Genomic DNA, 26,376 nt, shown 5'->3' on the forward strand with positions numbered 1-26,376 from the left:
TTTGGATTAATCATTACAACTGTTACAAAGACGTTGTCCAAATCTCACTGAGCTTAAAGAAAAAAAAACCCTCAAGAGGCTAGGAGAAAAAATGCATTTAATATTTTTATGATATTGACATCATTCTTCATAAATAACAAAAACATATTGTGAAAATGAGTCTTATTTAAGATCCATAGATTGATGAAAGTGTAAGTGAGCCTCAGATAACAAGAACACACAAGACCAACACAAAGTATCTCTCTGTGGTTCTGCAGTTACAGAGGAGGAGGAGGTCTGGGTTCACTGTGACATCGGTACCTGTGGAGATTATCAGTAAACACAATCAATCTCCTATCAGTCTCCACTTTCACATTCTTCTTTTTTAGTTTTTGGTGATTCGCATTCATTCATGCATATCGCCACCTACTGGGCAGAGAGGAGAATTTATGGTACAAAAGGACTTAAATATTGATCTGTTTCTCACTCACACCGATCATATCACTTCAGAAGATATAGATTTAACCACTGGAGTTGTATGGATTATTTTTATGATGCTTTTATGTGCTTTTTGGAGTTTCAACATTTTGGCACCCATTCACTTGCATTGTGGGGACATATAGAGCTGAAATATTTTTCTAAAAATCTTCGTTTGTGTGAAGCAGAAGAAAGAAAGTCATACACATCTGGGATGGCATGAAGGTGAGTAAATGACAAGAGAATTTAAATTTTTGGGTGAATTATCCCTTTAAGTTTGATCTTCGCTGGAATTACTGAAATTTTCAAACCTGTTAATTAAAAGGGAGTATCCACATACTTTTGGCCATATAGTGTATGTGTATGAGTGTGTATATACACCTGGTCTCAGGATCAGAGTTAGGGTAGGTTGAGAGAACTTTGTGCCCAGTCTGCTGCAGTGCTGTCACATAGTGGCTAGAAGATCCTCTGATCTGCCTGAAATTGATGTCACTCTGAATACCACGCAAGAGAGAGACACCTGCTCTCTGCTTTTTATCTAAAAGTACATATAAAATGGCCATAAATAAACTAAATGTACATCTATTGCTGTGTGAATGTTTTATATATATATATATATATATATATATATATATAAAACATTAAATATCCCATATATATATGTACACATACATCTGCATGTATCATGTGTGTCTTCTTGCTGATCTGGTATGAGCGTATGTATTCCCATAGTCAGGCTGGGACCTCTCAGAGGAACTTGTCGGGTCATTAATGGTACCAAACCAGGTAACGTCAGGTCAGCACCTGAACTAGGTGCAGAACCCTGTACATGAACACATAAGGTTATTATCTCTGTTTGAAATTCAGGATTCATCCATTTATCATCTGGCTGTGTGTGAGCTACCTGTGCTTCATTACATAAGATCTCTGCTCTGGTTCTTTCCTCCAGTGTGACCGTGATTCTATCCAGAACCTGCAGCCTAGGCAGATGCAGAACCACTGATGGCCTGTGGAGGGACCGGCGTGCCACCTGCAACACAAACACACACACATGCTGTGTCCGAAATCACTCACTCCTTTACTTTTCACTATATAGTGGGTGGGGGCGATTTCGGCAAAGCTTTGATATGTAGTAGTGTGAAGTATCCCTAATTAAAACGTCAGTTCTATCCTATAGAGGGGAAAACATATTTACACCAAGCCACCAAACCCATGAAATGTGTGCTGTTTGTGTATGTGCGTCTTTGTCAGACTCACTGGGTTGCCGACTACTGACAGCTCAGTGAGGGAAGGGAGCGCCTCCAGTTTCTCCAACTCTGGAATATCCTGCAACACAACATATGGAAATGGTCTATAAATGTTGACTAATTATGGGAAATGTTTTCTTTGATATGTAGAAAACTTTTTTTCTCAACTGAATAGACATATTTATAATTTCAATATTGTCAAAACAATTAATATAATGGGCAAGAACAAAAAACTTAGGTATTCTGTTTAAGATTTCCATCTGTAAAATTAGAGCATTCTGGGAAATAAAGTGTTCATCCATCATTGTTAATCCACCATCAACTCCCACAACCACACCAAAATTAGAATATTTGTGTTAATTGTTTTGAGAAGCCAAATGAGCAAATACTTAAAGGGATAGTTCAGCCAAAAATGAAAATTCTCTCATCATTTACTCACCCTCATGCCATTCCAGAGGTGTATGACTTTCTTTCTTCTGCAAAACACAAAGATTTTTAGAAGAATATCATAGCTCTGTAGGTCCATACAATGGAAGTGAATGGTGACCAGAACTTTCAAGCTCCAAAATCACATAAAGGCAGCATAAAAGTAATCCATAAGACTCCAGTGATTTAAGCCATGTCTTCAGAAGCGATATGATAGGTGAGGGTGAGAAACAAATCAATATTTAAGTATTTTTTTAACCATAAATCTCCACTTTCCCTTTCACGTGAAAGTGAAAGTGGAGATTTATAGTACAAAAAGTACTTAAATATTGATTTGTTTCTCACCCAAAGTGATGCATCACTTCAGAAGACATATATTAAACTACTTGAGTCTTATGGATTACTTTTATGCAGCCTTTGTGATTTCTGGAGATTTAAAGATCTCGTCACCATTCAGTTGCATTGTATGGAATTAAAGAGCTGAATTATTCTTCTAAAAATCTTTGTTTGTGTTTAGCAGAAGAAAGAAAGTCATTCACATCTGGGATGGCATAAAATTGAGTAAATGGTGAAAGAATTTTCATTTTTGGGTAAACCATCAATTTAAATTCAGAATTTTACCCAACGAAAAATCTTATACTAGATTAAACACAACTGTTCCGTGATTTTCTTTATTTACAACAAACTCAGTCAAAAGAGAGAGAGAGAGAGAAAGAGAGAGAAAGAAAGGAATGGAGAGGTGAATAAAAAAAGATGTGTCTCATGAACGCACACACACACAAGCATACACACACCTCTGACCTTCAATCAATGTAAATACTGGTTAATTGTCCCCTTGGGCTGCTTTGCTGGTGCTGCAGTAATGGCTGTCTGTAATTACTCCATATTCAGGGCCAGGCAAAAGGCAGTGCTCTCACAGGGCATAACAACACTAATACAAACACACTTAGTGGCTAAATTACTGTAATTTAGTAATTACAGTAAAACTGCATGCACACACATACAGATAGATGGGAATGGAGAGATGAATAATAAAAGCAAGCCTCAAATGGTCACACACATGCACTACATGGCTTTGAGAATGACAATGGCGTTCTTGAGGTTTTTTTTTTTGGTAGATATATGCTGCTAATTAAATCATGTGTAACCCTCACTTCAACATGTCCTGATAATACAATAAACTACCCCTTCCTGGCTGACTGATAATTGTTAACCAAATGCTTGCCTATATTTTATCAAGAAATATCCCATGTCTCTCATACCAAATGTTTTTGTTTTTAGAGAGGTGTTGTATTATGGATAAATGGGACAGTTTTCATGGTTATTAGAGAATAATGAGTTTAATAATGACCTTACGGTCTCTTGCTCACACAAAACTCTTGTATGGGTTCAGTAGACTTGGAATATAGCAAACGAGTAGTATGGTCTGCTTGTATGGTGCTTGTCCTTTTTGGGAAAAAAAGAAAAAAAAAAATTGGAGGGACACGAGGGTGAGTAGTTGATGACAGAATGTCAATTTCTGGGTTACCTTTCCCTCTACTTATATATTGGATTGATTTTAACACCATGAAGTGTGAGCTGAAAAAGCGTAATGTTTAAGATTGAAAAAGCGTAATGTTTAAGATTGAAAGATTGAAACCGAGGCTACCAGGCTGTTTATGTTTTAATGGTCTTTATTTCACAAAGAAGCAAAAAATAATATATACTAGCACAGTATGTGCATGTGTAGATGTTTATTCTTTACCTGTACTTTGTGTAGGTGTTTATTGTGTACCTGTATTTTGTTCATGTCTAAGAACAGTCTCCGGAGACCTGTGAGAGACTGTAGGTGATTCAATTCACGGATGCGATTCTCTGCCAGGTGCAAATCCAACAGAACTACCTGACCACAGAATGAGTTCTTATTCAAAGATTTAATTCGATTTCGATCAAGAACCAATTCACGTAGTTTCTGCAAACCCTCCAATCCTTCCACCTGACTGATATCATTCCCTAGAGAGAGAGGGAGAAACTGTGAGTGAAGAAAGTATGTTTGTGTGTGTGTACAGTATGTGTGTACATATGGTACCTTGTAGGAACAGTGCTTTGAGGTTAGTCAGTCGGCTGATCTGTAGATTTATCAGGTTGGAGATGCCATTATGGCCTAGATACAGAACCTCCAAACTGGACATCAGAGGCTCCAGGTTATCATTTGATACTCCCTCCCTACAAACAAAGGGAGGAGAAGAAGATTTCGAAAGGGAGTGAGAGAGAGAGAAAGCAAATTAGAGGTGTGTGTTGGCCTTTACCCACTGCAGTTTAATACAGTTGTCACTCCATTCTGAACAAACACAGTTCAGATTTTTACAGGTGTGACAACTGAATTCTACAACCAAATTCACTACAAATAAATTCAGTTAGTGACAACTGCATTTACATTAAAGTCAACATGAAATCAAATTTGCCCCTTTTTACTTTCACATTCCTGGTCTTATTGTGACCATATTCATTGGTGCATATTATTGCATATTATTGTAATCTTCATCAAAATGTTATAACTTCTTCCACTTCTGAAATGACTTTCCTTTTCGTGACTTCACCAAGTCCTCTTATTTAACAACCCCTCCCATCCAACCTCCTGCCTTATAGAGTATGATGCCAAAATGTTGCTATTTTTATTATTGTCGAGCATCACGAGTTTGGGGTAGTAGGAATGATTTCTGTATTCCCTAACTTGGGGGATTCACTCCCACAAAAAATCCCAAAGCTATACAGTGTGTATGTTGTCTATAAGACTGCGAGATTTTCTCAGAGCTCATACAGACATTCTGTCTGTCTGAAAGAGAATTTCTTATTATATGTAATCATGATGCTCCCTAGTGGATGGACAAGGAACTATATCACTCCAATGGCTCTTGACTGAGTGATGTGTTGTGAGGTACCTGCTGGGCCTGCTATTCTGCTGCCCATAGCCACTGGAACTGACTTTATGATAGAGAATCTGTTTGCTGCTCATGTGACTCTGAACTTTTTGACGTGGCAGAATTGACTCGATGTGATTATAGTTCAGAGACAAAACCTGCAGAGACCACATACAGACACAAAAACATACCCATTAGAGTTTACAAATGATATCTCTTTATAACTCAATCATTTCTCCAACAAAACAATCCGATTAAATTGAGATCAAATAGAGACTTTTGCAAAAGCTAATCATATTTTCCTCCTGTAAAAATGACCCCAGTATCTCACGTTTTCTCTAGAGTTATAGAAAAGATTTCAGAAATATCTCAAACTGAGCTCAGATTTTCTAAAATACCAAAGTCTGCAAACAAAAGTCTGAGATTTTAATCTGAACTCAAGTATTTCATAAATCCAAATGATCTGAGCTACGATTTTCACAATGATAAATTGTATAGTTTTTTCATATGTGTCTATTTTTATTTCTCCTAAGGGATTTTAGGAGAAACATCTGATACAAATATTTAAGCTTTGTCCAGAGTTCAGACTTTTTAATCCTGCATTAATTAATTACTAAAAACTTTCTTAACATATACACACCTTGATGTTGGGCAGGAAGATAAGACCGCTGAATGAGGTGAGGTTATTGTGTTCTAGATTAACACTGCGTAAACTAATAAACAAATCAGCAGGAGCTAGATCCACCATCCTAAAACACACAGACAAACAGAAAACATGACAAGAGTCTGAGAGAGAGAGAGAGAACCAAAACATTCAGTTCTATTGTGCTTTGTCATTTTGACTGTATTGTCACAGATAGCATTAAGTGAACCTGATTGAGCTGGACTGCAGATTGAGCTCTGATAGCTCTCTGTAGTTGGAGTGCCCCAGTTTCTCGGCTACCATATCTCCAGTAAGTCGCCCTCCAAATAAATCTTTAGCAGTTTCTGACTCACACATCTCCTACACAGCACACACACACATCTCTATTTGAAACAAATGTAGCTATTTACTAGCAAAAATGACCATACAGAACAGAAGCAATGAGTACATTGTTTATATTAAAATAACATAACAAAAACAAAATTGATCATTCTTTTTTTTATTATAATTTTTTTGCATAAAAGTTAATATGTATGGAAAAGAGTGGTCACCACATTCTTCAATAATTCTTCTTTTGTGGTAATAAAGAAAATCATATGGGTTTGTAATGACATAAAGGTGTGGAAACAATGATAAAAAAATTTCTTTTTTTGGTGACCTATACCTTTAAAGAATTTCTAATTGTACATATTTATGAAAACAAATGCAACACATTTAGAAGCATGAGACATATTTTTACCACTGCTACTCCATCCAGTGCTTTGAGAGCTGGCAGGTGAAAAACCATGTAAATCCTGTAGTTCTCCAGTTTGTTCACCAGGGGGTTCCCATACAAATCCAAAATAATTAAACTAGACAGTGCCTGAGAGAGACAGACTACATCAGCACCACACAAATACAACTGCTTGATTCTCCCATGGCTCCTCATCATGAATGTCTTTGTGATAAATACTGATTAATTATAAAAATGCTTTCAGAGATATAATGATCAGAGCTTTATCATCTCCTGACCTTTAAGTGGTAGATGTCACGGGTGGTGCTGATGTCATTGTTCCCGACATACAGCTCGATTAAGGAGCGTGACCTTTGAAGTCCATGCAGAGAGGAGATGATGTTGTTCTCCACAGACAGGAAGTGAAGATTGGGTAGCTGGTCTAACACACCCCTATCTAAACACTGTAGTTGGTTGTTGTTAATGCTCAGACGTGTCAGATGATTCAGCATACTCAAACCTGCCACACACCAAACTAAAATAGCTATGAACTCTTATGTTAGACTTGTATTAGATTATGTTTGATAGATTTATTTATTTTCTATATTATAACTAATGCTGCCCTGCAAAAGACATGCAGTTACTACACATTTTATGGAGTTATGTCCAAAAACGGGTCTCCTGTTTTGTGATAGATGGGTTTGGCCCAACTATGCTCAGATTCAGAGAAAACAAAGTGAGATTTTTTTGGCTGGACAATCCAAAAACTTTAAAGACAAATTCTCAATTTCAGTGTTGGTGTAGTAATTCAGTTTTGGCTTTGTAGGGTAGAATACAGTAGAAGAAACAGGAAAAGGAGAAAGAGATAGCTAGAATGAGAAAGCGATGAAGAGAAAAGAACAGAGGGAAAAAGATGCAGTACCTTCCAGTCTGCTGATATTGTTGCAGTTCAGTGAAAGTTCCTCCAGTTGGGGGCAATGATCCAGGCCCTCAATACGCGATAATTCATTATGGTCAAAAGAAGCCCAGCGTAGATTCACGAGCCGATCTAGATTACTGAGTCGGGTCAACCGCTGACCATCCAGATTCAGCACTGTGATCTGATCCACAGGGTACAATACATCAGCTAATGTGTGTTTGAGAGGTGTATACTTGGGTATATTTTTGTGACATATTTGCCCCTAGAAGTTTGCCAAATCTGAAAAAACCTCTGGGGGTGTCTTTTTTTGAAAAAATGATTCATAAAAAAATATAAATACTAGGGTGGCCCAAAAAAAAAAAACGGGGCCACTGTGTTTGATTGCTCATATCTTAAAAATTGCTTACGACAGGGGCCTGGGTAGCTCAGCAAGTGAAGACGCTGACTGCCACACCTGGAGTCGCAAGTTCGAATCCAAGGCATGCTGAGTGACTCCAGTCAGGTTTCCTAAGCAACCAGTTGGCCCGGTTGCTAGGGTGGGTAGAGTCACGTTGGGTTAACCTCCTCGTGGTCGCTATAATGTGGTTCTTGCTCTTGGTGGGGTGCGTGGTGTGTTGTGCGTGGATGCTGCAGAGAATAGCGTGAGCCTCCACATGCGCTACGTCTCTGCGGTAATGTGCTCAACAAGCCACGTGATAAGATGCGTGGATTGACTGTCTCAGACGTGGAGGCAACTGAGATTCGTCCTCTGCCAACCGGATTGAGGCGAGTCACTACGCCACCACAAGGACCTACAGCACATTGGGAATTGGGCATACCAAATTAGGGAGAAAAAGGGGAGTTTTCTGCATCTCACCAAGCTTCAACGGAGGATTCTACGAATCTGCTCCTGACTTCCACAATGCACACACTCATCCTACGAACACACTCTTCACAGATTGCCCCTTGCGCGACTACGAAGCACATGCCATTGGAGATCACTTCCCGCTGCTGCAGCCGGTGTTGGGATTTTCTACATTCCTCAACACAGTGACTGCTCATTATTACTGTTAATAAATCCTTTGAACTGTTCCTCTATTCTTGGGTCTGTTTGTTTCACTATTGTTCATTACAGAACAATCTAGCCAAGTATGGATCCAGCGGAGGAATCCACTCTTCGCTCTGCCCTCTCTCAGCAGGGAGTCTTGCTGGGATGTCAGCAGGATCAAATCACTGCCTCGAACCGGGCTCTGGAGATGATGGCTTCGCAGCTCGCCAAGCTCACCTTCTTTGTTCAGCAGCTCCACCTATCTCCTGATGCTGTCCTTCTACCTTATCCAATCTCCATCGGCACCGGTAGAGTTGGGGCATCCTTGGTTGGTAACGCACAACCCACACATAGATTTGGTCAACACTGTTCTTGTATGGAGTCCTTATTGTTTGTTGCACTTAACTCAACTCTGCTGTTTCCACTGTCCAGTCTTGTGTTTCGTTGAAGGATGAACCGACGGACTTATCCAGAGTACCGGTGACATACCATGACTTGAGGGCCATGTTCAGCCAGTCCCACGCCGCGACCCTTCCTCCTCATTGCCTATACGACTGTGCGATTGAACTGCTTCCTGGCACTTTGCCACCACGGGGACGGCTGTATTCGCTCTTGTCTCCCAAAAGGGAGAATATGTACAGGTATATCAATGATTCTCTGGCAGCCGGTCTCATTCGCACTTCCTCTTCGCCAGCAGGGGCGGGATTCTTCTTCGTGGAGAAGAAGGATGGCTCGCTTAGACCCTGTATAGATTATCGAGGGCTGAATGACATCATGGTGAAGAATCGCTATACTTTGCCGTTGATGACCTCAGCCTTCGAACATTTCAATTTACGCAACGCTTATCACCTTGTCTGGATTAGAAAGTGGGATGAGTGGAAGATGGCTTTTAACACCCATAGGGAGCACTTTGAATATTTGGTTATGCCTTTCAGATTGGTCAATGCCCCCACCATCTTCCAGGGACTCGTGAATGACGTGCATAGAGACATGGTTGACTGTTTTGTGTTTGTCTATCTTGATGATATTCTGATCTTCTCTCAGAATATCCAGGACCATGTGCAGTACATCAGACAGGTGCTTCAGCGACTGCTAGAGAATCGGCTGTTAGTCAAGGCGGAGAAGAGCACTTTTCATGCATAGTCGGTTTTGTTCCTGGGGTCCATCGTTTCGTCCGAGGGAATGCGCATGGACCCGACTAAGGTTAAAGCCGTTTCCGATTGGCCAACCCCAGATTATCGCAAGGCATTACAGAGGTTTCTAGGGTTCACTAATTTTTATCAGAGGTTTATAAGGAACTACTGTCAGCTCGCTGCACCTCTGACAGACCTCACCTCCACACGCAGTTTTGTTGGTCCTCACGAGCTGAGGCCGTGTTTTCAAAATTAAAGGATCAGTTTTCTACCGCACCCATCCTCGTTACTCCCGATCCTGCAAGTCAGTTGGTGGTGGAGGATGCATCTGAGGTTGATGTCGGAGCAGTCTTGTCGCAGTGCTCCCCCTCAGATGGAAAGATGCATCCGTGTGCTTTTTTTTCGCACCACTTAACACCATTTGAACAGAATTACGACGTTGGTAACTGAGAATTATTGTCTGTCTGGTGGTCCTTGGGCATGTGGCTTCATTGGTTAGAGGGTTCAGGTGTACCTTTCATGGTCTGGACAGATCATAAGAACCTAGAGTATATTCGTAGTGCCAAACTCTAGACAGGCTCACTAGGCACTATTTTTCATGTGTTTCAACTTCGTGCTGTCTTATCGCCCAAGCTCTAAAAATGTCATGCCCGACTTCCTATCTCGATGTTTTGAGGTCGAGACCTCCACCACCCCACTGGATACCATTCTACCCGCCATTCATGTGGTGGGCATGGTATCCTGGGAGGTGGAGGCTAAAGTCTGTGAGGCACTATGAAACACTGCACCCCCAGCCATGTGCCCAGCGGGTTGGTTATTTGTTCCGCGAGCTGCCCGGATGCACGTCCTACAGTGGGGTCACTCATCCAATGTCGCTTGTCATCCGGGGCCACGCATTCAGACACTCATTAGACAGCGATTCTGGAGGCCATCATTAGCACAGGACATATGTCGATTTGTAGCCACTTGTCCCATTTGTGCGATTAATAAGATTAATAAGTGAACCCCCAGCCAGGCTCCTCCAACCACTGCCTGTCCCTTTGAGACCCTGGTTGCACATAGCCATGGATTTCGTAACTGGTCTCCCCCCTCCCATGGCAACACAGTCGTTTTGACTGTAATGGACTGGTTCTCGAAGGCAGCTCATTTTATTCCCCTCCCCAAATTACCTTTAGCGAGGGAGACAGCGGTAGCAGTCATTAACCACGTCTTCCGCATCCATGGCCTCCTGGTCGATGTGGTTTCTGACAGAGGCCCCCAATTTGGGTCACATTCTTGGGCAGAATTCTGTCGACAGCTGGGGGTAACGGTGAGTTTGTACTCTGGGTTTCATCCCCAGACAAATGGGCAAGATGGAGTGGTGAATCAGGAGCTGGAAAAGGTCCTGTGCTGTGTGGCCTCCCGTAATCCGTCTTCTTGGAGTGATAATTTAGTCTGGGTCGATTACGCCCACAACTCCTTGCAGTCGTCGTCTACAGGGTTATCACCCTTCCAGTGCTGCCTCGGTTTTCAGCCCTCTCTGTTCCCTGCGCAAGAACCCGACGTTCAAGTTCCGTCCACCCACGCCTTTCCAATACCTGGTTGACTGGGAGGGTTATGGACCTGAGGAAGGATGCTGGGTCCCAGCTTGGGACATCCTGGACCACGTTTTCTACATTCTTCAACCCAGTGACTGCTCATTATTACTGTTAATAAATCCTTTGAACTGTTCCTCTGCTCTTGGGTCTGTTTGTCTCACTCGTTACGGATGTCACTGTGGCGTCATCATGAGCAACAACTTGCAACAAATAAATAAATAAAATAAAAAGTCAATCGTTTAGCTAGATTTCAGTGGCAGCAAACTTAGGTGCTTCTCTTTTACCATGTGGCCCCGGACCATGGACACTGACGCTTTTCACCTGTCAATCATTTTGCTCATTCGCATAGTATTGTAGTTGCAGCGAATTATTGAGGCTTGCTGCCATTTTTAAGCCATGCTGTTCATAACAGTTGTCTGTTGAAGGTGCTATTTAGCTGCTGTTGTTTTAAACAACCGTTTCTGCACGATGTCAGTCTCATTAAAGCTCATTTGTTATCTTTGGAGTGCGAGGTTTTGGAAAGAGGGGGCATGGCTAATTCAAAGGCTCAGTCTCGTGGAAGTAGAATGGCTGAAATCGTTTACAGCAGTGGTTTTCAAAGTGTGGGGCACGCCTCCCCAGGGTGCGCTAGAACATGTCAGTGGAGGCGTGGAGAGTGGTAACATTTTTTATTAAATAATGAGTATGTGTATATATATATATGTATTGAGTTTAACTTATTTAAAACATTATTTAAACAGTTCTGAAAATAATAGGCAAAAAATATATATATTTATATTTATCAAGAATCTTTGTTTAGATTTTGACTTTGAAAACCCCTGGTTTACAGCACCTTTAATATATGAGCAATCAAACATAGTGGCTCCGTCTTTTTTGAGGGGCCACCCTGTACACAGTATATATACACACAGTACTGTGCAAAAGTTTTAGGCACAAGTGAAAAATGTTGCAGAGTGAGGATTTCTTTTACAAAAATATTTCCATAAATAGTTTTTATTTATGAATAAATGTCATACAAAGTCCAATAAACATAAAAAAATCTAAATGAAGAATTGGTGTAACCACCTTTGCCTTCAAAACAGCACCAATTAGTCTCCTAAGTAGCTAAATTGGCCCACATGGGGTAACCTCCTCGTGGTCGCTGTAATGTGTGGTTCTCGCTCTCAGTGGGGCACATGGTGAGTTTTGCGTGGATGCCGCAGAGAATAGCGTGGGCCTCCACATGCACTATGTCTCCGTGGTAACGCGCTCAACAAGCCATGTGATAAGATGCGTGGATTGACATCTCAGATGTGGAGGCAACTGAGATTCGTCCTCCGCCACCTGGATTGAGGCGAGTCACTATGCCACCACGAGGACTTAAGAGCACATTGGGAATTGGGCATTCCAAATTGGGGAGAAAAAAAACAAAAAACAACACCAATTCTTCTAGGTACACCTAGACACAGTTTTTCTTGGTTATTGGCAGATAGGATGTTCCAAGCTTCTTTGAGTTCTCAATTGCTTCTGTCTCTTCATGTAATCCCAGACTGACTCGATGTTCAGTGGGGGCTCTGTGGGGGCCATGCAATCTGTTGCAGGGCTCCCTGTTCTATTCTATTCTATTTTATTTGAAAAAGAAATGTTTGGGAGTTTAACATTTATATATTCTATTGACACACTAAAGCTGAAGATATAAATAACCATCTTAAGACAAATGTTTTTGTGAAACATCTTATGTGCACAAAACTAGACTTTTGCACAGTACTTTATACATATATATTTAAATTCTAAAAATGCAAAAAGTTTTTTAGTGGTAAGGTTAGGGTTAAGGTTAGTCTTTAATAAATATAATAAGTTGTATATAAAAAGACAACAGAAGCCTATGGTTTGTTCTTATTTTTATAGGTAGGTAAATGTGTGTGAGAGAGAAAGAATGAGAGAATGTGAGATTATAAGCCGTACTTTGGCAGTCCAGCCTGGTACAAGTTCATGTGGGTGTTTCCATGGAGACAGACTGATCTGGGTGAGCAGGTGAGCAGAAGAGAGCATACTCAGACTGCGGGGACGTTCACTGTCAATCCGAGAGTAGGTCATCAGAGATGCCTGCACACACACATTGCCATACACATACATGCCAACACAAACACAGAGACATACAAATGTAGATTAAAACATAAATATATGATCATATTGACATTAAGTGTCACGTCCAGAACACACACACACACACCTGGTTGATTCTGGATCGTACAGCCATTTGAACAGCGGCAGCCGCCTCCTCCTCAGTCACTAAAACATCATCCAGATAAGTGAGAGTCTTCAACCGACCAAGAATCAACGTACGAACACACTCATACTGCAACACACACAAAAACACACAAGTAAAATATGCTTATATTACCATTTAAATGATACACACAAAGTTAAATATTCTCAACTACATTATAAGACACACAGTATACAACGTACACTGAGGGTACATTTATGAATTGCTTAATTCAATCCTCATTTGGTCATAATACTTTACGCTTTCTACTGACCACTGTTCTGAAACTCAATGTAAGGTGGCTTGTACCCTGTGCCAAGGATTGTGCCGAGTGTCCAGACGAAGCAGAGTGGGGGTGTGTTTACGCAACACATTCATGTCGTCCTTGACCCGGGTCAACTGATTCCAGCGAAGATCCAGTTCTGTCAGCCGACCAAGTCCACGCAGACCCTCCAGAGACGAAATGCAGTTAAAACTAACATCCAGGTACTCCAGATTTGGCTAAAGATAGAAAGAGAGACAAATGGAGACAAAGTCTTCATTTAAATCAGCATAGTGCACTGATATGTGCTTTATAAAGTCGGTTGTCAAAGTGGACACAGGTGTGTTTTCACTGAAAACCAAGATGCACATAAATTCTTCTCTTCTAATTTGCCAATTTGCTTAACTAACAAGACAATGTTTAAAGATTCGGTAATGATTAAATTCAACATGAAACAGCATTCACAACCTATTATGAAATGTTTAATGAAATATTTCCATGTTTATGAATGAATAGGATAATCTCATCACCATGTGTGAAATATCCTCCAGATGAGTCAACTCATTAAAGCTGAGAGTGAGATTACGTAGAGCCGTGAGTCGAGAAATCTCACACAGTTTATTCAGACTGTTGCCATGTAGATTCAGCACCTTTATGACAGGAAATCAGAGTCATAAATAAAATCCCTGACTGAAGGTCAGATCAGACTCAGATACACCCGAATGAGGATGGATTAACACGATTGATGAACAGATAGTTGTGACAGTACTCTTAAAACTTTATACACCGATTTGATCAATTACTGCTGAGTTGTGGTAAAGCAGTAGTTGGGTTTTGGCCTGATGCAATCATTATTACTAACTTCAGAGCAGCAGCGACATATACAATATAAGGTAGACCAAGAGACCAAATAACTGACCTCTATTCCAAAGATACACTGATATGGTTGTGGGTTAGTTATTGTGAGTTTAATGAAGTGTAGCCCTCACTGTGATCTGACTCAGGACATTTGCTCTGGCCACTGCCAGTATGGATTTCTCATCTAGGCTGAGCATCTTAGGGTGGGGCTTCAGGATGGGCTCCATGTTTAATGCCTCCTCATCCAGGTACAGATCGGCATGTGACACAGATGGGGCATCAGCAGGGGTATGAGTAATGGAGGGGGAGTCTGGAGAGGAGATGGGCAGGGATGTTTCCTAGAGAGAGAGAGAGACAGAAAGAGAGAGAGAGAGAGGGGCCCTTTAATAAAAACTAGGCCTTAAGAGAAGGTGGTTTGATTATTGATGAATGCATTCTGAAATGAGATTGACAGGATGGTGACTTTGAGCAAAATGTAACAAAGTGAAATCAGATTCTACTTCAGAAATGTAAATGGTAATTCCTGTAGAACAGTATCCTCTTAATATCAACAATGGAACCCTCTAATTTAAGTCAATGTGTTAGTTGTACTGTATATAGGCCTGGTTGATATATTGAATATTCTCAATATACACTATATTGCCAAAAGTATTCGCTCACCCATCCAAATAATTGAATTCAGGTGTTCCAATCACTTCCATGGCCACAGGTGTATAAAATGAAGCACCTAGGCATGCAGACTGCTTCTACAAACATTTGTGAAAGAATGGGCCGCTCTCAGGAGCACAGTGAATTCCAGCGTGGTAGTGTGATAGGATGCCACCTATGCAACAAGTCCAGTCGTGAAATTTCCTCGCTACTAAATATTCCACAGTCAACTGTCAGTGGTATTATAACAAAGTGGAAGCGATTGGGAATGACAGCAACTCAGCCACGAAGTGGTAGGCCACGTAAAATGACAGAGCGGGGTCAGCAGATGCTGAGGTGCATAGTGCGCAGAGGTCGCCAAATTTCTGCAGAGTCAATCGCTACAGACCTCCAAAGTTCATGTGGCCTTCAGATTAGCTCAAGAACAGTGCGTAGAGAGCTTCATGGAATGGGTTTCCATGGCCGAGCAGCTGCATCCAAGCCATACATCACCAAGTGCAATGCAAAGCGTCGATGCAGTGGTGTAAAGCACGCTGCCACTGGACTCTAGAGCAGTGGAGACGCGTTCTCTGGAGTGACGAATCACGCTTCTCCATCTGGCAATCTGATGGACGAGTCTGGGTTTGGCAGTTGCCAGGAGAACGGTACTTGTCTGACTGCATTGTGCCAACTGTGAAGTTTGGTGGAGGGGGGATTATGGTGTGGGGTTGTTTTTCAGGAGCTGGGCTTGGCCCCTTAGTTCCAGTGAAAGGAACTCTGAATGCTTCAGCATACCAAAAGATTTTGGACAATTCCATGCTCCCAACTTTGTGGGAACAGTTTGGGGATGGCCTCTTCCTGTTCCAACATGACTGCGCACCAGTGCACAAAGCAAGGTCCATAAAGACATGGATGAGCGAGTTTGGTGTGGAAGAACTTGACTAGCCTGCACAGAGTCCTGACCTCAACCCGATAGAGCACCTTTGGGATGAATTAGAGCGAAGACTGCGAGCCAGGCCTTCTCATCCAACATCAGTGTCTGACCTCACAAATGCGCTTCTGGAAGAATGGTCAAAAATTCCCATAAACACACTCCTAAACCTTGTGGAAAGCCTTCCCAGACGAGTTGAAGCTGTTATAGCTGCAAAGGGTGGGCCGACGTCATACTAAACCCTATGGATTAAGAATGGGATGTCGCTTAAGGTCATATGCGTCTAAAGGCAGATGAGCTAATACTTTTGGCAATATAGTGTATTTGCGATGATGTTAAAGCAGCACTCAGTAATTTTTTGAAATATGTCAAAATTGCTTGCATCGGCTTACCCTGACCATAGTGGCCTGAATGTGGCATCATTCAAACGCAGTAGTTTTCAGTTACCAATGCCATTGTAGAAATTCACAATGCACAGTAAACCAGGATTAATTTAATCCATGAATGAAAGTCTCAAATAACAGGGCAGTTACTGAGATTAAGCAAGTATTCAGTATTCAGCTGGTCATGTGATGCTAACATGGCTGCCCCCATGAGGTGTCTCTGCTGCATGTAGAATAAAAGAGCTTTTATATGGTAACTGATATGACTGAACTCTTCATCTCACATGAGCGGTCATGATTTTATACATATGTTTCAAAATGACTATTGATTTCTTTAGAAGTAAAACTTTTAACATGAGGAAAAGAATTACTGAGTAAACCTTTAATGGCAATATAAAATTGTGCAACATTGTGAATATTGGGATGACTTTAAAGCGTTGTTTTTGGCCATTAAGTTTACTGAAGACTGTCATGGAAATTATTTCATAATCTGTCCTTGCAAATATGAGAGCTTTAATATGTGAAAATGTGTCTCTGATTTAAACCTTATTTGCAAAAATGGCGTTAAGAGTTTGAATGTTTAATTTCTGTCCATGAATCAGTTCAAATTTCAATGAATCATTCATTTCATATCAATTAGTTTTGTGTCTTCATCATAAAAATAGGAAAACATGTTTATATGAGTCTCCAAATGGCATTTTACATGTATTGAAATGTTTTAGTCAAGAACACCACAAAAATAATGTAGGTAAATAATGCTGTTTATTAATGTATTGTAATATTGTTACAAACAGATGAAGATCAATAAATATTGTGTTAATTTAGTGAATAAATATTGCAAGTGGAAAAAAGTAAAATATGCCTTATTTTTAGAAAGTTTTATTATTATCTTTTTTTTCCACCATGCCTGATGTTGTACAGCACAGTGGTCAATTACTGTTGTTTTAATTGTACTATATAAATAAACTTGTCATTCACAAAGTTTTATATTTTTTTTTTACCATATTTTACTTTTGAAACCTACTTGGCTATAATGGTTGTTTGGTCGAAATTATAATTGCTATGACTGAAAAACAAAATCTCCCTTTTAAGCCATTTCAAAACAAATAATAAATATTGAGATTGAATATCATCAAAACTCTACAGTATATCACCCAGTCCTATGTGCATATACAGTATATTACCTGAGTGATGTATTCAAAGTCCACAAGGTATTCTGGAAGCACCAGTTCATGGTCAAACACATACCACAGATTCTGCCTCTGTCTACAGTCACAGGAGCCTGGCAGGCTGGAGTATGACAGCATGTCTGAGGCACAAACACAGACATGCATGCACACACACATGCATGCACGCACACACACACCCATTGCTAAATTGGTCACTGCTGCCCTGGAGACATTGTTCTCTGATGTGTACACAATTAAACTTACCAGGATCTGTTTGTGTTGTGGGTGTGTGCTGTTTTGAGCTGATACTGAGGTAGACAGAGTTTGCCTTGTGGTAATGATCACAGTCTATTGGAACACCCTCCTTCAATGAAGCACTGCGGCCCAAGAACACTTTAGAGATGATCAGCTGACCTACAATCACACATACACACACACAAAGCACAAAAGCAAACACATTCAAAAATATGTGACATTATTGAGCTGTTTATGAAATATGTATCGTTTGTTATCAAAACAATACATTTTTATGTTTCAGTTTAATGGATCCACCGTTTTCCTGACAAACCACTGCGTGGCACCATGATGATTCTAATAGCTGCAGACTCTAGTTCTGGTCTCCATAAAATGAGCATTCCAGAACCATGTGTTGGAGTAAAAATGAGTTCAGGTTCTCAGGTAACTTGAAGTAGTTCAAGATATTAACATTCAGTAACTCACCTCAGTTCATAGCTTCACATCATCCACCAACTACTTAAACTTTGACAAGTGAACCACTGTCAAAAAACATTTATTGAAACTCTTTGATGTATCAGCATTATGGAGCCACATGCTTTTTTTTCGAGAATATTTACCAATTTAATCCGCTAAACATCACATTATCCACTAAGAACATATGCCGAAGAAAGTGAAAACACTGGAAACCGGAAAACGAAAACAGGTGTCTGTTCTGAATCATAGAACACTTCTGCGTTGAGGTAAAAGGTGGATAAGTGTAGTGTGTAAATTCTGAGCCACTAGCGGAGTAGCAATCTGTTTGTTAGAGCGGAACAACTGGGCCACACACAGCAACATTGGCATAACCAATGGCATTTTGGCTAGGGCTAACTGTTTGACGCACAAAGGAAGACAAAGGAAGTGTTTTTGCAATTCTGGTTGGTGCCACTAGTGGTGCAGAAATTACACGCTGCAGTTCCAAATGTATTCAATATAAACAGATTCTGAGTGGATCCAGACCATGTCTGAAGGAAAGGGGTTCTGCAGGGTTACTTCCTGATGTCGAGCTGCTCTTCCGCAGCATGAATGTCATCCGCAGTCGGTCACACAAACTCACACTGTTTGAAAGAGGGACAGCTCTTTCTCTGCCTAATGCCTGAACACAATACACACACACATCCATGTTCGGTGATGAGAACATAAAAAAACAAAACAAAAAACAACTCATAGCAATTCTCTGCTGGGCTTTAAGGAGTTTTGTACCTTATATTCATCAGCAGTTTTAAAACCATTTTCTGGGATGTGTAGTATATCGTTACTCTTGCAGGAATGTTCAGGATCAGGCACGTAGAATAGATACTCCATACTGCTTTTATAGTTCCTGTCACACACACACATACACACACACACACACACGTTGGTGCGGCTATCCTTATGAGGACTCTACATAGACATAATAATTTTTATATTGTAAGAACTATAGATTCTATCCCCTAACTCTAACCCTAGCCCTAAACCTAACCCTCACAAAAAACTTTCTGCATTTTTAAATAAAATTAAAAAAACATTGTTTAGTATGTTTTTTTAAGCAATTTGAATTATGGGAATACTAGAAATGTCCTCATAAACCACATTTATAGCATAATACCCTTGTAATTACCAGTTTGAACCTAAAAATGTTTCCTCGTAAACCACCCAAACCCACCCACACACGCACACACGCACACACACACACACACACTGGCATTACTAGGGTAATTCCATGGTACTGAATAAATACTATATTCATATTTCATGATATTGTCATGGTACTCCAAGGTTTTACTATGGCACATGTCAAAAACATGGCATTACCACGGATCACGTCTAAAAATAACATAATACCATGGTGCTTTTTGTGATAAATATACCAGAATAGGCTATTATTTGTGATAAAGGCAACAAGGAAATTTGAATATGTATATAATAAAGGAAAAATCCTTAAATACTCTAAAAGTAAAGAAATAAGAAGTAAATAAATAATATTCATAAAAAAATATGCATATACTGTCTATACAGTGAATATATAATTATATATATATATATATACACATTTATACATTTATATACATCTCTCATGATCTTAAAATTATTATATCATTGTAATGATATAATCATTATATCATAGTAAAATTTGGGCATCCGTTCAAAGTCATCTTTACAAGTTACCAGGCTGCTACAATTAGTGATTTTTACAAAGAACTCAAATCTTTGAAAGATACTGTATATATATATATATATATATATATATATTTTGACACTTAGTAGAAAGTTATCCACAAAGAGATACTTCTGAGCATTTTTGTCTTGTTTTCCAGTAAAAATTTCTAAACAATCTTAAAACAAGATAAATGTACTTGAGAGGCCAAATTACATAAGATATTTAGGGACCAAGCACTGAAAGTGCCGAGACCCTATTGTTCTTCTAAGAATTATTGTGTTTATTAGTGTTCTTATCATTATTCTACTTCTGCTATGGAAGTCTACGGCAGCCCATTTCACACAGATAGAGGACAGTCTAAACTGATAACACAGCAAATTTGGAGTGTCTAGCTCAAACCCTTTAGCGCCACCAACAGGTCAACTCATGTTTACCCTAATACCTTTTGAATCATAAATCCTAGAGACAAAATTCTTTTTTTGCCTGATTCCTCAGCTCATGTCGAGTCAAAGGCATACCATGGTTTCGATTTCTGCCCGACTAGATTTTCCGCCATTTTGAAATTTCAGAAAAACCTACTTTAGAACTTGTCCTAGGCCGTTCTTCCAATTTTCACCAAATTTTGCACAGATGCTCAGTAGACAGTGCTTACAAATTTCAATTCAAGTTGATAGACCAAACCGTTTTCAAATGTCGCTTCAACGAATTCGACTAAATAAACCGCAAAATTGGACTTGAGGCTGTATCTCCGCAATGCTTTGATGGATTTTGATGAAAGTAGATAGGTGTCATGGCCATAATGCCCTGAGGTGACATGCAGCTTTTCTGCACAGTGCCCCCTACTGGTCAAAAGATAGAAAAAAATTTCTATGAATGCTTAGGCCAAAAATCACAAACCTGTGGGCGGATTCTCGAAATGTTCTTAAGAAGAAATTTCTTCTTAACTACCATTTTCTTCTTAATTTCTAACTTAAGAAAAAAGTTAAGAATATTTTGTATTCCCGAAAAAACTTCTTAAGAAAGTTCTTATCTTTTTCTTAAGACTGTTCTGAAAGTTTTTTCTTAAAAATTGTCATAAATATCATCTTAAAGTTTGGATAACCTCACAGTTGTCTTAAATTCTAAAAGGTTAATGAATTAACTGGGATTTTTATGTTGAGCCTGAAGTCGCAATGGGCTGTTTACATAGAAATGTGATTTTAGACCAAAAAAACGTTTTTGACTGTTTTGTGTTTAATGATATTTTTATTTTCAGCTTTCAAACCATGTAAATGTTATCACCAAATTCAAACAATAAATGTTGTTTTGAAGTTTATTAATGTAGTGACCAATCATTCTAATGGATGCGTTGCATATAGCGCTCTCTCGCTATGATCTTTAAAGTTCATAGAAACATTAGGAAGCTGAGACTTTCTTTTTCACCCCCCATCCACATCCATATCAGAGTTGGCCACAGCGGAGACAGCCTCTGCCACCCTTTCCAATTTACCCGCCTCGTACTTTCCGACATGATATTATTAAGCTTCCCAAGGAGAACTTTTTCCTTGCAGTAATTTCCTCAGCTCTTGTCTACTGAAGTTTTTGTTTCTTTTCTTTTCCTCCAAGTCAAATTAAAAGTTATCAAATGGTTAGCAGCAAGTAAATTCTTCTATGATGGGTAGTGTCGTTAAGCTAACACATCTCATGCACTTTACATAAAAAAATTGATCCCGAGGTGCTTGCTTCTTTAAAAAAAAAAAAAGATTAATAGATAAATGTATCATTACGATTTAGCAGTGTTGAAGTATTGAATTTGGCTATGTGACAAGGCAAGCCTATGAGCAGGCTGATCAGACAATGTCAAAGCCTGTCTTTTTATTCTTAAGAAAAAAAATGAAGATGTTTTTAAGAAAATATTTGAGAACTTCTTAAGAATTTTTCAAGAATTGCACTTAGTAACGTTCTTATGAACTTCTTATCATTTATCCTAAGAACTTTCTTAATTTTTTTCTTAAGAACATTTTTGTGAATGCGGCCCCTGATCTCTTTAGATTCAGTGCGACATACCGAGTCGAACAATACCAAATTTTTCCATGTTCGCCATTTCGGGCATCTGCAATTTTGAATTTTGTCACAGAATGCTGTATTTTACGAACGCATTGGCGTATCGTTACAAAACGTTATATGTGTCATCAGCACTATGCTCTGAAGTGTCCGGCACCATCTAGTGGTGGAAAAATGAAATGATATACCTCTGTGAGCTTATAACTTTCGATGGCATTGGCTTATTTTTACAAGACTGGCCTCGCTATGTTCCTGAGGACTTGCCGAGCACAACAATACCACAGTGGTGCAATGGTTCGCCTTATGGCCTGTTGCCACTTTGAAAAATGTTCTGAAAATACTTTTGCGAATTGCTTCTAGGCCGTTCGTCCGATCGGAACGAAACCACTGATAGAACAAGTGCGGTAAGCAATTTCTTTAAAATTAGAAGGAACATGGCAAATTTTTTATTGTAAGTGCCAAAAACAGGCCGAAGAAATTAAAAGTTGTCTCCACTTTTACGTAAATGGATATAACTCTTAAAAGGAATGAGATATTTTCTCCAAATCTGACACACTTATATAACAAAAATATATAAACAAATTTAAAAGATGCTGCAAAAAACAACAACAGAAAAATTAAAGCAAAGTCATCAGAATTGCAAACAAAATCATGTTTTCCTTGGTTATATTACTGTTTTTTTGTGCTCTCTGACAATTTTGCTCATATTTTCATTTTTTTTTGTACGCTTACGCTGTATTTTTCTTTGCTTTTGTTTCAAAGTTCTGCGCTTGGTTTTCCAAAACTTGTGAGTAGAGATTCATGTAAATCAGGGGGCATTTTGCGTCCCTATTGGTCCACTAGTTCTTGATCGACAGCTCCTCCTCTAGCCAATAATTCGAAGAGTGGAGGTGACGTCACTCCAATGCAACTCTGACGGCTGCTGCTCAATATTAGGAAAATATAGGAAATATAGGAAATATAGGAAAAAATTTGTTGTCCGAGTCATGAGACTGTCACCCCATTTAGACAACATTATGCCAAGACATGCTAAATTGCGAACAGATTTTGATATATTGAACAGTATTGCCATGGCGAGGCCTTAAATTAATGGTGAAAAATGGGAAACAGGAAGTGACTCATAACTTCTGCAATGTGTGATTTAGATCAAAATTGTGATCTATGTTTAGTCTTGAGGGCTAATCACATGGATTTGACTATTTTGGATCACAGTCATAGCGCCACCACCTGGCAGCAGGAAGTGTGGCTCTTACAACAGACTTTAAAACAGTTCTCTTTTTTTTTACCCAAATTGCTTCAAAATTGTTTAGAATGCCAAATGCATGTGTCCACCTTGCATTGTTTTCTGAAAGTCACCGCGTGGAAATGGACCAGTTGTGACTGGACCCTGTCATCGCTGCTTGCAGCTATATTTTGTCTTGTTTTCTGAGAAATCGTACAAAATGTAGAAATGTTTATGCTTCCAACAACAAAAAATATAATGGGGAAGAAAAAAAATTGTATCTAAAGGGAAAAGAAGTTTATTTTTCTAACCCCATTAGCAATCTTTTTTTTCTTGTTTTAAGCATAAACCCCACTTTGAAAACAAGACTATTTGAAGACCGCAATGCGCAGTGCTATGCAATACATCATATGCGCAAAGTCATTGGGCTTGGCCATGAAGTTTTGGTATTTTCGTGCAAATGAGCGCTAAATCTAGCCTAGTCTAGACATTAGTGGAATGGCGAAATAGCGCGCAAAGCATTAATGATTTAGTCACGTGCAGTTACATTTGAAGGTTCTTCTACTGTAAATGGGCTGTTTGCAATACATTACAAGAATATAAATATGGAATATCTGTGCCTAATGTTCTTTTGCATATTAACTGCATCCTTGTTAAATGTCAGGCATATTTCTATGACAGTGACACGCTCCTTATATACGCATGGAATATGTGGTGCTAGTCAGGAATAACTGGATGTAGATTGCGTTAAATTACAAAGGATGTAAGAATAAACATATTGATCTACTGATACACCAATCATGGCTAGTATTAAAAGTGATAGATAGCTCTTTGATATCATCTGCTGCTCATCGATTTCAGATTTACTTGACCCTAAATGGGTGTCTCAGACAGCCTCTTACTTTCCAAGTGGGCAGTTCTTGACCAGAATAAGCTGCAAAGTGTATCAGACTTTATATTAATTGTCAAAAGTCAGGCTTTGCAAGACTTTGGTCTGTCTGACTCACTGTGAAAAGGGTGAAAACTCGTTTCTGAAGAGCAGAGAGTGCACTTTGTCCTGGAAGCGCAGCCGCAGGGCTCGGTTATGGATACGGATGATTTGATTGATTTTAATGCCAGTGATGTGGTGAGGTTTATAATCCCACGCACAGAAACGAGACAGCAAGAGATCATAACAGGAGGTAAACCTAAGAGAGGCAAGAAAGAACATCATTAATTCTGCATGTTGTGTATTTGTAAAACACATTCTGGTTGTTTTCCCATGTTTAAAAGACTAGCAGTGCTGGTCACCACCATATGTTGTGTTTTAGATGCTGGTCCCCAGTATAGGATGCTGGTGTCCTGGTTTCCCCATCATACTTGATCAACCATCTTGACCAGAAAGACCATTCTAGATTTTTGGCAGGTAAACAGCATGGCTATGCTGATTCGCCAGCTAGACCTGCACTAACCAGCATAAACCAGCCTGGACCTGCATGGAAATTTATGCTGGTCTTAGATGTTCTTTTCAGCAGAGTATGAATGTGTGGTACCAAGGTTCGCTGGTGTTTCCCTCCTCAAAGCGAATGTTCCCAACGGTTTCCAGCTCCAACAGCAGGAAGTGCACCATCATCTGCTTCCTGTCTGAGGCCAAAGCCACATCACACTGGTGACACGCCTCTACCCTGAGACACAAAGACACATACATGCATAACCTGACAATAATCATTACAAATAATACACACAGGTATCACTCACTGAGCACTTTATTAGGAACACTATGGTTCTAATAATGTGCCCGAAGTGGTCTCCTGCCGTTGTACCCCATTCACCTCAAGGTTCGACGTGTTGTGCATTCTGAGATGCTATTCGGCTCACTGCAATTTGTACAGAGTGGTTACCTGAGTTACCGTAGCTTTTCTGTCAGCTCGAACCAGTCTGGCCATTCTCCATTGATATCTCTCAGCAACAAGTAATTTTCGTCTACAGAACTGCCACTTACTGGATGTTTTTTTGTTTTTGGCACCATTCTGAGTAAACTCTGGAGACTGTTGTGAGTGAAAATCCCAGGATATCAGCAGTTAAAAGAAATGCTCAAACAAGCCCACCTGGCACCAACAATCATGTCATGGTCAAAATCACTGAGATCAATTTTTTTTCCCAATTTTGATGGTTGATGTGAACATTAACTGAAGCTCCTGGCCTGTATCTGCATGATTTTATGCATCACACTGCTGCCATATGATATGCAGGTGTACTGGTGTTTCTAATAAAGTGCTCAGTGAGTTAATATACAGACACACACACACTCACTCTTCCAAATGCCATTTCCAGAATTTCAGTCGGTCTCTGATGGCATCCAGTTTGCTCTGCAGTTTCTGCTCACGGTCATGGCAAAGGTCAAAGGTAAAGTCTTCCGGCTCTTCTGACTTCTTACCAACACACTGTACATTGGACAGCTCACACTCCAACTGCTCAGATAAAGTATGTGTAGGTGTATAGTCCTAGGCTATAGTCTGAGAACAAACTGTCTCCAGAAGTGAGCCAAATCAGACAAAAGCTCATTTTGGGGACATTTAGTGATGTCCTCATTTAGAAAAAAATAGCCATAAATAAATTAAATATTTTTTTTAATTGTAAAAATGCAACAAAACAAATAATAATAATAATAATTAATAAATAAATAAATTAGTGGGCAAGGTTAAACTGCATTTTGTCTGTTGGCTGGTAACTTTATGGGGAATTGCAACATAATACTTTAAATCAAACTGCAAGGATAATACACTGGCCCTCACTGATGTATATATATATATATATATATATATATATATATATATATATATATATATATATATTATTCAAATCAAACCATCTACTAAAGAAAACATCTGTTAAATCATATATATATATATATATATATATATTATATGATTTAACAGATGTTTTCTTTAGTAGATTTAGTATATATATACACACACTACCGGTCAAAAGTTTTGAAACACTTACTCATTCTTTATTATAATTTTTTTTTCACATTTTAGAATAATAGTAAAGTCATCAAAACTATGGAATAGCATAAATGGAACTATGGGAATTATGTTGTGACTAAACAAAATCCAAAATAAATCAAAACTGTGTTATATTTTAGCATCTTCAAAGTAGTCACCCTTTGCCTAGAATTTGCAGACATGTACTCTT

At 39.3% G+C, this 26,376-nt stretch overlaps 1 protein-coding gene across 1 annotated transcript in view; it reads right to left on the minus strand.

The window, feature by feature from the left end:
* Positions 1–98: 98 nt before the first annotated feature.
* Positions 99–26,376, minus strand: part of lrrc9 (leucine rich repeat containing 9) — a 33,106-nt gene continuing 6,828 nt past the window's right edge. The window contains exons 9-33 of the mRNA XM_051648284.1: positions 25,492–25,649; positions 24,732–24,863; positions 24,207–24,386; positions 18,998–19,115; positions 18,755–18,890; positions 17,783–17,932; positions 17,534–17,658; positions 14,540–14,746; positions 14,081–14,200; positions 13,598–13,789; positions 13,253–13,378; positions 12,985–13,125; positions 7,307–7,484; positions 6,684–6,904; positions 6,412–6,534; positions 5,902–6,032; positions 5,670–5,778; positions 5,051–5,187; positions 4,198–4,334; positions 3,904–4,121; positions 1,714–1,782; positions 1,361–1,486; positions 1,129–1,279; positions 838–994; positions 99–300 (exon numbers count right to left, since the gene is read on the minus strand). Coding sequence (XP_051504244.1) covers positions 258–300; positions 838–994; positions 1,129–1,279; positions 1,361–1,486; positions 1,714–1,782; positions 3,904–4,121; positions 4,198–4,334; positions 5,051–5,187; positions 5,670–5,778; positions 5,902–6,032; positions 6,412–6,534; positions 6,684–6,904; positions 7,307–7,484; positions 12,985–13,125; positions 13,253–13,378; positions 13,598–13,789; positions 14,081–14,200; positions 14,540–14,746; positions 17,534–17,658; positions 17,783–17,932; positions 18,755–18,890; positions 18,998–19,115; positions 24,207–24,386; positions 24,732–24,863; positions 25,492–25,649 — 3,585 coding nt within the window. The 3' untranslated portion in view covers positions 99–257. The remainder of the gene's footprint in view (positions 301–837; positions 995–1,128; positions 1,280–1,360; positions 1,487–1,713; positions 1,783–3,903; positions 4,122–4,197; positions 4,335–5,050; positions 5,188–5,669; positions 5,779–5,901; positions 6,033–6,411; positions 6,535–6,683; positions 6,905–7,306; positions 7,485–12,984; positions 13,126–13,252; positions 13,379–13,597; positions 13,790–14,080; positions 14,201–14,539; positions 14,747–17,533; positions 17,659–17,782; positions 17,933–18,754; positions 18,891–18,997; positions 19,116–24,206; positions 24,387–24,731; positions 24,864–25,491; positions 25,650–26,376) is intronic.

The sequence above is a fragment of the Myxocyprinus asiaticus genome, chromosome 21 (assembly GCF_019703515.2).
Source record: "Myxocyprinus asiaticus isolate MX2 ecotype Aquarium Trade chromosome 21, UBuf_Myxa_2, whole genome shotgun sequence".
In the NCBI taxonomy this organism is placed as follows: Eukaryota; Metazoa; Chordata; class Actinopteri; order Cypriniformes; family Catostomidae; genus Myxocyprinus; species Myxocyprinus asiaticus.